The 12,431-nt window shown below is 53.5% G+C and overlaps 1 protein-coding gene across 1 annotated transcript in view; it reads right to left on the bottom strand.

The window, feature by feature from the left end:
- Positions 1–12,173, bottom strand: part of ERGIC1 (endoplasmic reticulum-golgi intermediate compartment 1) — a 97,320-nt gene extending 85,147 nt beyond the window's left edge. The window contains exon 1 of the mRNA XM_069483855.1: positions 11,996–12,173. Coding sequence (XP_069339956.1) covers positions 11,996–12,015 — 20 coding nt within the window. The 5' untranslated portion in view covers positions 12,016–12,173. The remainder of the gene's footprint in view (positions 1–11,995) is intronic.
- Between the last annotated feature and the right edge of the window lie 258 nt (positions 12,174–12,431).

Below are 12,431 nucleotides of genomic sequence, written 5' to 3'. Positions count from 1 at the left end.
CCAGGGTCGCACACCAAGGCAGCAGTGAAGCTGAGACTTGAACCCAGGACTGCCAGATGTGCAAAGCCCCCGCTGTGCCACTGTGCCACGCAGCCTCTACTGAGCACACCACTCAGAGACTGCCATGCCCCGATTGCGTGCCAGTCCCCGGGCTGGGTCCTGCAGGAGCAAGCACAAGTGTGACATTGCTGCAGCCCTGGAGCCCCGTGGGCGAGACAGGAAGGGACCGAGTGAGGCCGGATGGGGACAGGAGGGGCCGCACAGTCGGGGAGGAGGGTTGGTGCTTGAGGCTGGCTGCAGAGGGTGTGAGGTTTCAGCTGGTGCAGACGGGCGGGGAGATGCTGTCTCATCTAGAGCCAAGAGCCACCTCCTGGATCCACAGGAATGAGCTGGGGATAAGCCCACAACCCTGTCCATGGTAAGGGGCCTAAAGTCTCCCACTAACCCCTTAAAACACGTCCCTGCACTGGGAGAAACATTCCCAGTCCTTTCAAGGTTTCTCTTAGGACATGGCTCCCACGGCCCTCGCTATCGGCTCTTCTTACAAAGGGCACAGGGTGTAACAGAAAGGTTGTGGGCTGGGGGGTCAGAGGGGCCGTAACTCCAGCTCTGCCCCCTCCCCACTCTGAGCCAAGACAGTGCCTCTTCCCCCTCAGGTTTGTGACGAAGGTAAAATGACATCATGACGATACACCAGTGGGGAGGACAACTGGCCCTCAGAGCGCCCTTTGCTCCCCCTCCTCATCTCACGCCACAAGGCTCAGAGGTGACGCAGTGCCCAGTGCTGCGGGTCCTGCAGAGTCAGGGCAGAAAGAGGCACTGTTACGTCACCTGACGTCGCGGTTGGGTCCTGCAGTCAGGGCAGAAAGAGGCACTGTTATGTCACGTGACGTCGCGGTCGGGTCCTGCACAGTCAGGGCAGAAAGAGGCACCGTTACGTCACGTGACGTCTCGGTCGTCAGTCCACTTCCCTCTAGGAGGGAGGGTCAGTTTCCATGAAGGAAGAGGAGGAGAAAGACAGACTGCAGACGCAAGTGAGGAGCGATCTGTGGCCGTAGCCAGGTGCTGAAGGCCAGCCTCATCGGAGAGGGCACGTGGGTGTCAGCACGTGGGTGTCACGGACCCCCGGAGGAATGTGCTGGGAAGGGCACTTCAGCTCCAAGGATGCTTTCCCCAGACCCCTAGCCCAGTCTACTCATGAGAAGTCACCGGACAAACCCAGGCTGGGGGACACTCCACAGGATGCCTGGACAGTCCTCCTCAGACTGCCAAGGTCGTGACAAACCAGGAAGGACTGAGAAATTGTCCCCAACCAGAAGGGACTGGGGAGACACGAACTCCAAATGCAATGTGGGGTCCTGCAGTGCCAAAAGGATATTGAGGGAAATCGGGTGAGATCCTAATAAAGCCTGAGTTTGGTGACTAATCACGTGCCAAGGTCAGCTTCCTGTTGTGACATGGGGTAAGGTAAGGCGGGAACCGTAGGGGCATGTGTGGTACCTGCCCTGCCTTAACAACTTTCCTGAAAATCTAAATGATTCTACAATAAAAACTGTATTTAATTGAGAGAGACAAAGAGAGAGAGTAAAATACCAGAACTAGACATACGTCTCACGGGGTGGAAGGCAGGGGTTGTCTGTCTGCCTCAGGACTACATCCCCAGCTTCTAGAACAATACCCAGCACATAGTAGGCCCTCAATAAATGCCCGCGCCTGGCCTGCTGATGGGGGTTGGGGACTGGCCGGAGCTTCCCCCGGCAGGACGAGCTGCCCCGCCGCTGACCACAGAAACGCTGTACCTCTCCCAGCTCCCCGACAGGGGCTCCGTGGTCATCGCCTGCCCTCAGATGCACAGGGTGACAGGAAGTGGCCACCCAGGCCCTGCCTCCTCTCCAGTGACACAGACGCTCCCCAAGGCTTCCATGGCAACAAACTGTAAACATGGCCAAGTTGACGGCTGCTGACGTTGGGGGTGCCCGTGGAGCAGCCACAAAAGAGTCAAGGTGATAACACTGCACTCCCAGGGCACGAAACTGTGGCTGAGAAAGCCATCTTTGTCGTGAAGACAGGCGCTGAGGCTCAGCTGTGACACCCGGTGTGTGACCTTGGCCAAGTCCTGTGCCCTCTCTGTGTCCCAGCAGCTTCCTTAAGTGAACGGGAATAATTAACGGTCCCTACCTGAAGGAATCCAAGAAAAGCCTTTAGCCTGGCACTTGATAAATGGTAGCTACTGTGGGCACTGCTGTTGTCGTCACGGCACAGGCCTAGGAAGTCACCTGGAAGAGATACCCTGGGGGGTGAGAGTACTGAAGGATGTGCAAAGGGTGTGTCACTCAGAAGGGACTTTGGCCAGCCCTAGGATCACCTAAGGGTGAAGGCAGGTCCAGTGGAGAGGCTGACAGTGCCAGCCCGGCACCCTCAGAGGCGGTAAGCCCCAGCTGACACCCGGGGGAACCAGGGTCCTTGGGCTGTGCCAGGCCCAGCGTGGGACCGGGCTTAGCAGGAACAGTGCCCGGAGGCTGCCTCTGCCAAGTCCGTGCCCACCAGGCCACCTCCCGAGGGTCCAGGGGCTCTGCCCATGCAGGCGTGCACAACGCAGAGGCTGCCCGCTGCCAGTCACAGGCCACGTGGCAGCCCTCGCAAGGGTTTATTCGGTGTTTAAAAGAAATAAAATTGGGATCAGTTGCCAACCATTTTCACACAATTTATAATATTTCCATCATCTCTTGAAAAATCGGGGCCCCCGTGGGCAATGAAGAACAGACCGCGTTAGGGCTGCCTCTCCCTGACGGAGCCTCGCTCTGGCTCTGTGGTTGGCTGTGCCCACAACCTGCTCAAATCGACCGCCAGGTACCTGCGCGGGCCCTGGGCGCACCTGAGCATGTGACCGTTAGCCCACCTTCTCTCTCACCACAGATGAATGTGTTGGTATCTGGTGTCGTCCGTGTGGTGCCACTGAGGGAAGGGAGTCCAGCCCTAACCACTGCAGGTGTTCTCGCATGAGTGTGCCTCTAGCTCTCCAGACCAGGGGCCCTGGTTTTACCACGTCCACACACCAGATGGCCCGCTGATCTCTGCCAGGGCCCAGCCAGGAGCGTGGGACTGTGCTGCCAGGCAAGGCCAGGAGGGGAAAGGCACGCCCATTTTCCAAGCACACGTGTCTCACATTCCACATAAGCTCATCTCATCCTCACACAATCCCTGCAAAGAAAGTATGAACATTCCAATTTGCAGATGAGGAAAACAGAGGCTCACAGAGGCAAAATGTCTTGTCCAGGATCCCATGGTTGGTGACCAATGAGGAAGGGATTCAAATCCAGGGAGATCTGCCAAATGAGCACAAGGTGAGGGTCTGTTCTGAGGGCGGCTTGACTGAGTTCCCCAGGGGAGCCTATGGCCAGTCCTTGGAGGGACTTCCAATGTAGAATATTCTGAAGAGGTGGCCAGGGTTGCACCAGGTAGCACTTCCCTGAAGATTTGGAAGTACTTTCTACACACCATGAACATACTCTTGGACCCAGCAAAACATCAAGACGGGCCAAACATCACCAGGGTCCCCCAAAGTTCTCAAAGAATATTTTGGTTAAATTCTGTATGTTGGTGACTCCTGGTGTGAAAGTGGGAGGTGAGAGAAGGTCTGGTGGGGAATCACAAGAATCGACAAGGAGAAGGCAGGATAGCACTGTGGCGAGGTGCCAGGTGCCGGAACCCCAGCCCTGCACCCCACCAGCTGTGTGCCCTGGGCCAGTCACTTCCCAGCGCTGCACCTTGGCTTCTAGTCTAAAACTGAACTAATAAGGGAAACAACAGAGTGAAAAAGCAACCTACAGCATGGGAGAAAATATCTGCAAAACATGTATCTGGTAAGGGGTTAATATCCAAAATATAGAAGGAACTCCTTCAACTCAATAGCAAAAAACAAATATCCCAGTTTAAAAATGCATAAAGGACCTAAGTAGACATTTCTCAAAAGAAGACATATAAATGGGCAACAGGTATATGAAAAGATGCTCAACATCACTAATCATCAGGGAAATGCAAATCAAAACCACCATGAGACATCACCTCATCCCTGTTCGGATGACTACTTTCAGAAAAACAAAAGACACATTGGGGAGGGTGTGGAGAAAGGCAACCCTTGTGCACTGCTGGTGAGAATTTAAACGGTGCAGCCACTATGGAAAACAGTACGGAGGTCTCTCAAAAAATTAAAAGTAGAACTACCATATGATCCAGCAATTCCACTTTTGGGTATTTATCCAAAAGAACTGACATCAGGATCTCAAAGAGATATTTGCACTTCCCTGTTCATTACAGCATTATTCACAGGAGTCAAGATGTAGAAACAACCTAAATGTCCATTCATGGATAATAATGTGGTACATATATACACAATGGAACATTATTCAGCCTTAAAAAAGAAGGAAATTCTGTCATTTGTGACAACGTTGGTAAACCTGCCAGTATAATGTTCTCATTATGGTACATGAAATAAGCCAGACACAGAACGACAAATAATGTATGATTCTACTTATGTGAGGCATCCAAAATAGGCACACTTAGAGAAGCAGAAAGTAGAACGGTGGTTGCCAGGGACCAGGGGGAGTTGGTAAAGAGGCATAAAGTTTAAGTTATACAAGATGAGTAAGTTCTAGAGATCTGCTGTATGACCCAGTGCCTACAACTAACAATACCGTGTTGCACACTCAAATATTTGTTAAAAGGGTGGATCTCATGTTGGGTGTTCTTATCACATGAAAAATAACTGAATTAATGGTGTGCCTATAAAGTGATAGCATGAGGGGTTTTGGAGGCTGATGGAGCTGTTCTGTATCTGGATGGCTGTGGTAGTTACATGATAAGCATGTTTTAAATTTGAGAAGAGTACCCACATGGCCAGCATGATGGGTCAAGCCTGTAATCCTAGCACTCTGGGAGGCCAAGGCAGGAGGACCGCTTGAGGTCAGGAGTTCAAGACCAGCCTGGGCAACATAGCAAGACTTCGTCTCCACAAAAATTTTTTTTAAATTAGCTGGATCCTAGCTACTTGGGAGGCTGAGGTGGGAGGATCCCTTGAGTCCAGGAGTTTAAGGCTGCACTGAGCTATGACTGTGCTACTGCTCTCCAGCCCAAGAGAAAGCATAAGACCCTGTCTCTAAAAATTAAAAAAAATAAAATAAAAAAAATAAGAGTACACACATAAAAGTCAGTCAATTTTACTATATGCTAATTAAAAAAAATAAAACAAAGAAAATAAATTGCTTATAAGTGAATCTATCTTGTGAGGCCGGTGTGATTTTAAGTCCAATGACATGCCTAGCACAATTCTCAACACAGTACAAGCTTAAGAACCGTTGGTCATTACTAATAAGATTAGCATTACTTCCTCTCCTCCTCCAAAGAGATTCAAGACGCAGAACAGAATTCGAGAAAGAAAAGCTAATGCTATGGAGGGCGCACCACAACACCAGTACCCAATGTTTCAGGGACTCATGACTACACTCAAGTTTATGGCCAGGCCTTTCATCTTGAATAGGGTCTCCACCTTTTGGATAAACAGAACAGTTAGTCCATTTCAAACGGATCTTGCTTCCTGTCCAGCTGTGCTGCCCGGCAGGTTCCAGGAAGAAGGCTGGTGTTCAAGAGAGCAGGGGTTATACCGTCAGATGTGTCAGGTCCTCAGGGGCCCCGTGACACACCAGCCGTGTGACCCAGCATGTCTGAGGGTGATTTCCCTGGATGTAAAACAGTTATAATAAGGCCCACGCAGAGGATGAGAAGGTATTTGTAAAGGCCCTTACGTGTCCCCTGGCTCTGGGCAGTATAGGAAACTCCAAGTTCATCTGCCTCTCCCATGGGTCAAGACTTTTTTAAAAAGTAATACACAGCAGTGTTGGAGGTTTTATTCCTATCCTGTACTTTTCCTGCATACACAACCAATATAATTAAGTTAATAGACCTAAAAGTTAAAGCTGACAACAGACGATTAGGATAATTATCACTTCCTTAAAGGATCAATTAGGGATGTGTTTCCCAAACAGTGTTCTGAGAAATAGCATGAGATGCTCCATGAACAAGAGGGTGTCTTAGACTATATATTTGGCAAAAGTGAGGCCGAACCAAGTGACTTTGGTTCCTTCTATGCAGGACTTCTCAAAGCCTTTTTTTTTTTTTAGACAGAGTCTCACTTGCCCAGGCTAGAGTGCTGTGGCAATCAGCCTAGCTCACAGCAACCTCAAATCCTGGGCTCAAGGGATCCTCCTGCCTCAGCCTCCCGAGTAGCTGGGACTACAGGTGCAAGCCACCATGCCCTGCTAATTTTTTCTATTTTTAGTAGAAATGAGGTCTCACTTTTGCTCAGGCTGGTCTCAAACTCCTGACGTAAAGGGATCCCCCTGCCTCAGCCTTCCAGAGTGCTAGATTACAGGCGTAAGGCACCACGCCTGGCCTTCTCAGAGCCTTTAGCAAGGCAGCCAGTGCTATATGGAGGAGGATAGACTGGAGGATGCAGAGTCAAGCCAATCCTACAGAGCAGGGCTTTGGAAATGTTAATGTTCATACGAACCACCTGGGGATCTTGTTAAACTAGATTCAGATTTGTGTGGACACTGAGAGTCTCCATGTCCAAGCTCCCAGGTGATGCTGAAGCTGTTATCTGGGACTACACTTTGAAGAGCAATTTTAGTAGACAGTTAAGACCCCTTCTCGTCCACTTTCCTGGTGGGGTAACAGACTTGCCAAAGGCCACTCAGGAGTGACAGGTGGGACCAGAACTCTGCTTCCCCAACTTCTCCGTACTCCCTTCCCTGGCGATCTCAGCCCTGCTTGCTACCGGTTCTCCCAGTTTAGAGCAATCCTCAGTCTTGGTTGTGCATTAGCATCACATGAGAGACTTTAAAAAAAATACCTACAACCCACCCTCAGATCCTGATGCTGGGTCTGGGGTACAGCCTGAGTTTGGGATTTTTAAAACTCCTCAAGTGATTCCAATGTACAGCCAGGGTTGAGGCTCATTGATTTAGAGATGCCAGGTAAGCCTCACCCCAAATACCCTCCTTTATACCCTGCCTGCCTCCCCCAAGCCTGATGAAAACCAGCTAGGAGCAACTCCAAAATACAACGTGAAAGGATTACCAGACAGGGAATGGAACTTAAGGCCACAGCAGGCTGAAGCCCTGTCTCAAGCTACTATGGTATCATAGTCCGGAATCTTAACTGCCTTGGGAGAGGAATTTTCCATCTCATTCCATGTCCAAATGAGCAGGTAAACATGCTCTAAGCCTGAAAGCCCCCTTGGTGTGGGAGTCTTTAAGGACAATTTCAGAATCAGGTGTCAGACTACTGGAGGCTTGGAAAAAAAAGAAGGTTGATGATTTTAAGCTTCTTAATGAGTACTGCCAGGTGAGGATTAGTGATGAGAAACCCAATGAATCCAATTAGAAGAGGTTTCAGCTCTCTGTGAATTTAGTGAATGGAAAAAAGAAAAAGCGTTGGCAGAGCCTGCAGGACGCAGCAGAGCTCTGGCGCGCGATGGCAGCGTTCCAGCCCCAGCTCCTGCTGCTGGCCCTGTCCCCCAACCCCGCTGCACCCCAACCGGCTCAGCTGAACACTGGCTAAGGACAGTGCCTGCCTCGTAGGGTCGCTGGGGAGTTAAATGAGCTGGTACATGTGAGGTCCTTGCCACAGTGCCGGGCACTGGTAAGTGCTTGATGCACACAAAATACCGGCTTTTTCACCTAATTTTCCCTCTGGTCTAACTTTCATTTTCTTTTCACCCTGATTTTTAAGTCTATATTTTTAAAAATTTGTTGTTCTTGTCAGCTTCCTGGCGTTCTTTCTGGAACGAGGCAAGGTAGAAATACAGGCGCTCGTATTAGTTCCTCTCTGCCGAGCGCTAACAACGTGGCTGGGCTCGGCTTGGCAGAGCAGGTGAAGGGGCTCCAGAGGCCACCTCGGGCAGGCAGCACGAGGCACCACGGAGTTCAGGCTGGGTCCTCAGAGCAATGGGACACATTTGAAAGCTGAACAGGACATGAAAAAATTAGGTCAACTTTGGAAAGCTCATTCATGGGTCCCGAGGAGGTCTGGGGTCTCCTGGTGTGTATGCGTGGGGGAGACCACTCAGAATGCCAGAGTGAGGGGAGGGCAATGGGGACCAACCCCAGCATTGCCGCGGGGCCAGCATCAGAGCTGTGCGACCTGTGCAGTGACACGGAGCCACACGCTCGGGGGGTCCCATGCTTGGCTGAACGCTCTGCTGTTGCTGTCTTGAAATTCCTAACACTTTTCCAACAAGGGGCCCCACATTTTCACTTTGCACTGGGCCCCACAAATATTGTACCCGGCCCTACGTTGCAGGGCTATCTCGCTTGCCCCTATATCTACGCTGCCAGGTAAGGCAGTGAAGGTTACCATTCCCTCCTTAAAATAAAGCAACTGAGGCTCTGAGAGGGTAAATCAACTGTCTCAGGGCACAGCTGGTCAGTGGCAGGGTGGCGGCCCACCCCAGGCCTCGGGGCTGCTACTAGGGAGCCAGCCACCGGCACCTCTCTGAAAGCAGTGCTCAGGCTCCACCGGGCCTGGGTGCAGGGACTGCCGGGTGCTGTCATCTCCCTCCTCACCCACCCTCGGCAGGGCTGCCACAACCTCCTGAGCAGCAGGCGGCAGGTGCTACTGGCCCCCGGCCAGCCGGAACTGGGAATCACACACACGGATCTGGGTCACAAGGCCAGCTGCACAACTGCAACATCCAGCTATTAGTGAAACAATTTAACAAGAGCAAAGCAAACACAAGTAATCATTAAAGCTCAGGATCCCTCCTCTGCATTCAGCCTCCTTCTCCAACTCCAAAAGCAATTTAGAAAGGGCAGATTCAAGGACAGAGCGGGGAGAATTCTCCACCAATAGCTCAAAATCTGCCCACTAAAGCTGGCATATCAAATCACACCATGTCTTTGGCTTCCTGGACAGACTTTAAGAGGCACTTCTAAGGGGCAAGTTTGGGCCAAACACCATTTCAGGGGCTGGAGATACGATCTTGAATAAACCAGATGAAATTCTTGCCCTCAGGGGCTCACATACTAATGGGAGGAGAGAGAACAAGCACAATAATTAAGTGAATGACACAGTGTGTTAGGAGATGATAGGTGGTTAGATGAAATGACACAAACGGGTGCTTACTCTGCGTCTAAATGCTTTACACACACCGTCCCATCTCTCCGCATTCCCATTTGACGGAAAAGCACACCAAGCTAAGTAAGTTGTGCCAGCCCCTACAGGCAGTGAGAGAACAAGGAGTATTGACAGGAAAGGGCAAGAGGACGCTATTTCTCCCCTTTCGACTTCGTTTTAAAAAGAGCAACATAAGCACGAAGCCTGGTTTTCTCCCTGGCCTCGAACTGTGGGGTGCTAATCATGGTATACCCCTCTCCACTCCCCACCATTCTCAGAAGACCTGACGGGGTGGTGGGCCCCCCCCCCAAGCTTTTCTCCCAGAGCTAAGGCTTTGGAGCTAACAGCCCCGAGTTCAAGTCTCAGCTCCACCAGCCACTGAAAATGGCTTCCACTCAGCGGCGTCTCCTTCTCCTTTGATTTAAAATGAAGATTAACCCCCTCTCTCAGGTGACATGGGAATGGATGTCTGCACCCCCGAGGTGTCCGTACAGTGGTGAATGCTCCCTGCGTGCCTGTTTATGCGCACACCCCTCTCTTGGGACCTGTCAAGCCCTCCTCCCTTCTCTCCTCGCAGTGCTGGGAGGGCTGGGCTGTGGGCCGCCCCCTCCCCACCACTGGGCTGAGCAAGGGGCGGACGCTAGGTAGGGGCTTGATGAACGCACACCGAAGAGGAAGAAGGTGCACAGATGGTGGGAACTTTCTTAGAACACAGGTCCTGAGACTTGCAGTTCACAGATCTCAAAGAGTGCAGGTCTGGGGGCACAAATGGCTCATCCTCCAAGGCGCAAATGTGAAGTGTTGAATCCATTATCACCATTCTGTGGTGAGCCCAAGCCCTGGAGGAAACGCAGTTAAGCTGGGACCCGGATGGTACCCAGGCAGCCCCAGGCCGGGCAGCCCCAGGCCAGCTGGCCTCTCAGACCTGGGCGTTGTCCACTTGAAAAATCAACGTCTAATACCGACAGAGCCTTTGGCAGGCAGGCCCCTGCAAGGCCAAAGGCCAGAGCCGGCCTCACCTCTTTTCCTAACTTCACGTACCTGCCCCCCAAACCTCCAACGTGTGACCTGGGACCCAGGCCCACCCTTCTCATCTAGAGCCTGTGAGGTCCAGGGCAAGACCCTCAGCTCTGGAGCCTCAAGTTCTGGCTTCGTATGACGGAAGGGTGAGGTGCAGAGGGACAGGGAAAAAGGACCAAAAGCAGTGATTTCCCCAACAAGCTCAACATCACCAGAACCTACTGAATCACATGGGGACAGAGGAGGGGGCAGGAGGCAGGAATCTTTATGGTCAGCCTGGCGAAGGGGAGGCTTTGTAGAACCAGGAGTCGGCGAGCCAACCACAGCTCTCACGGCCCGTCACGGCCCGGACATTAGCTGTTGGTATTAGGACTGCCCCTGAATTCCATCAAGGGGCTTTCCTTGTTCAGAACTGCCCTGGGTCTGCAAGCTTTTGTCTCAGGGACACTGGTGCCAGCCTCATGGCTGCCTAGAAGAGGCAGGAAGCTGGCAATGTTTGTTAGACGGCATCAGTGCCCAGGACAGGTTGGAAAACCACATCAGCCAGTAAAGAGGCCCAAGGCCGATGTCCTCTCTGGGCCTAAATCCCAACGTGCCCCCGAGCCATGGGGTCATGGCAGGCTAGGGACCTCTCTCTCTGGGTAGGCTTCTCCCTTTGGGAGAGAGAGAAGTCCCTCCTGTGACACAGGCGTCAGAATCCCCACCTGATGGAAGGGGGAAAGCACCCCATGGAGAGGGCACATGCCACCGATGCCCACGTCTGATCTCTAAATCCTGCTGCGCTCTGTTAAGGGTGCTCATGCACTCAGCCCTCACAGGTGGAGACCTTAGTTTTAGCCCCAATGCAGGTGGTGAAACGGAAATACTGAAAGGACTCAGACACTTACTGAGCTCATCCAGCTGAGTGGTGAAGGGGAAGTCGGAACCCGGAGCCTTTGCCCTAACTTCTAGAGCATACTAAGCAGCTCAGTGGAGATGGCAGAGCTATGATTCTGAACCAGCTCCTCCCCACACCAAACCCCCATTTTCCCAGCTAGACACCAAGAATGGCTGCCTCAGGCCAGGATAGACCCTAGGGCTTCACACCTCAAGGAAAGGACAGGTAGAGACCCCTGTCCTGGCACAGGTGGACCATGAGGTAGTTGGACCCCACAAAGGGCCCATTGTGGTGACTGCAGAAAGCCAAGGCCAGACCTGATGGCCCCATGCAGAGCTCTGCCCAAGGCTCCCCCGCCTCCTCCCCTTCCCGTGTGCCCCCACACCCAGAGCACAGGGTGGGGGCTGGCTGGGGACAGGCCTCTGATCGGCCCAGCCTGGGGGAGCCTGAACATGCGAACCTAAAACCCTCCAGCTGCTGCCAGGCTGGATGTGGCTGCAGGCCCCTTGCAGGCTCATTCGAGGTGCTCAGGCCCCACCTGTCAGCTTGGGTGGGGTCCACTAAAGGAGGCTCAGCGGGGGTTGGGGGGGATGCTGGGTTGTAAGGGTTGTTTCCATCTGGGGGGAGGGAGGAAATCTGTTTCCCAGCTGGGGGGGAGGGGAATGCAAGGTGTCAGGGGAGGCAGGGGAGGAGGCTTAGCGGAAGGAAGGTGGGTGGGTTTGTCTCGGGCTGCACAAGGGGGTACTCCGGGGCTCTGGCTGGCTTCGTGTGCGGCGAGGGGCCCGCCTGGGGTCCCCGAGGGCCAGCCGAGGCATGCACAGGGCAGGGGGCCGCCTTTGCGTGCAGGGCGGGAGGGTTCCATGGCGTGCCGGGGCGTCCCCTCTGCCTGCGGAGGGGCTCCCGAGTGGCCGGGGTCGCCACACTCACCTCCTGAAGTCAAAGGGCATCGTGCCGCCGCCGCCGGGGGTGGGAGCGCTGCAGACCAGGCGGGCCGCGGCGCCGCGTGGGTCCGAGCCCGCTGCCAACGCCTCCTCCGGCCGTCCCGCCCCCGCCGGCCGTCCCCGGGCTCTCGCCACTCGCCACTCGCCTCCCGCCGCCGGGAAGTGACGCTCCGCTCAGCCCATTGGGCGCCGCCCGCCGGCCGCCCCTTCCGCCGCGCGGTTAAAGGGGCCCGCGGCCGGCAGCAGGGGGGCGAGGGGGGCGGCCTGGGGCGCGGGGAGCTCCCAGGACTGGAGCGTTCGTTCCTTCAAGCCTCGCACTCAGTCTCCTTCTCCGTTTCTCTGTGTGGCCTCGGGCAAATCGCCCTGCCTCCCAGAGCCTCCGTTTTTTTGCATGTGCAAAACAGTTTCTCTGAGTTGTGAAG

This window comes from Eulemur rufifrons, chromosome 10, assembly GCF_041146395.1.
Source record: "Eulemur rufifrons isolate Redbay chromosome 10, OSU_ERuf_1, whole genome shotgun sequence".
In the NCBI taxonomy this organism is placed as follows: domain Eukaryota; kingdom Metazoa; phylum Chordata; class Mammalia; order Primates; family Lemuridae; genus Eulemur; species Eulemur rufifrons.
The sequence above is the reverse complement of the archived record's forward strand: the minus strand, read 5'-3'. Positions and strand labels throughout refer to the sequence as shown.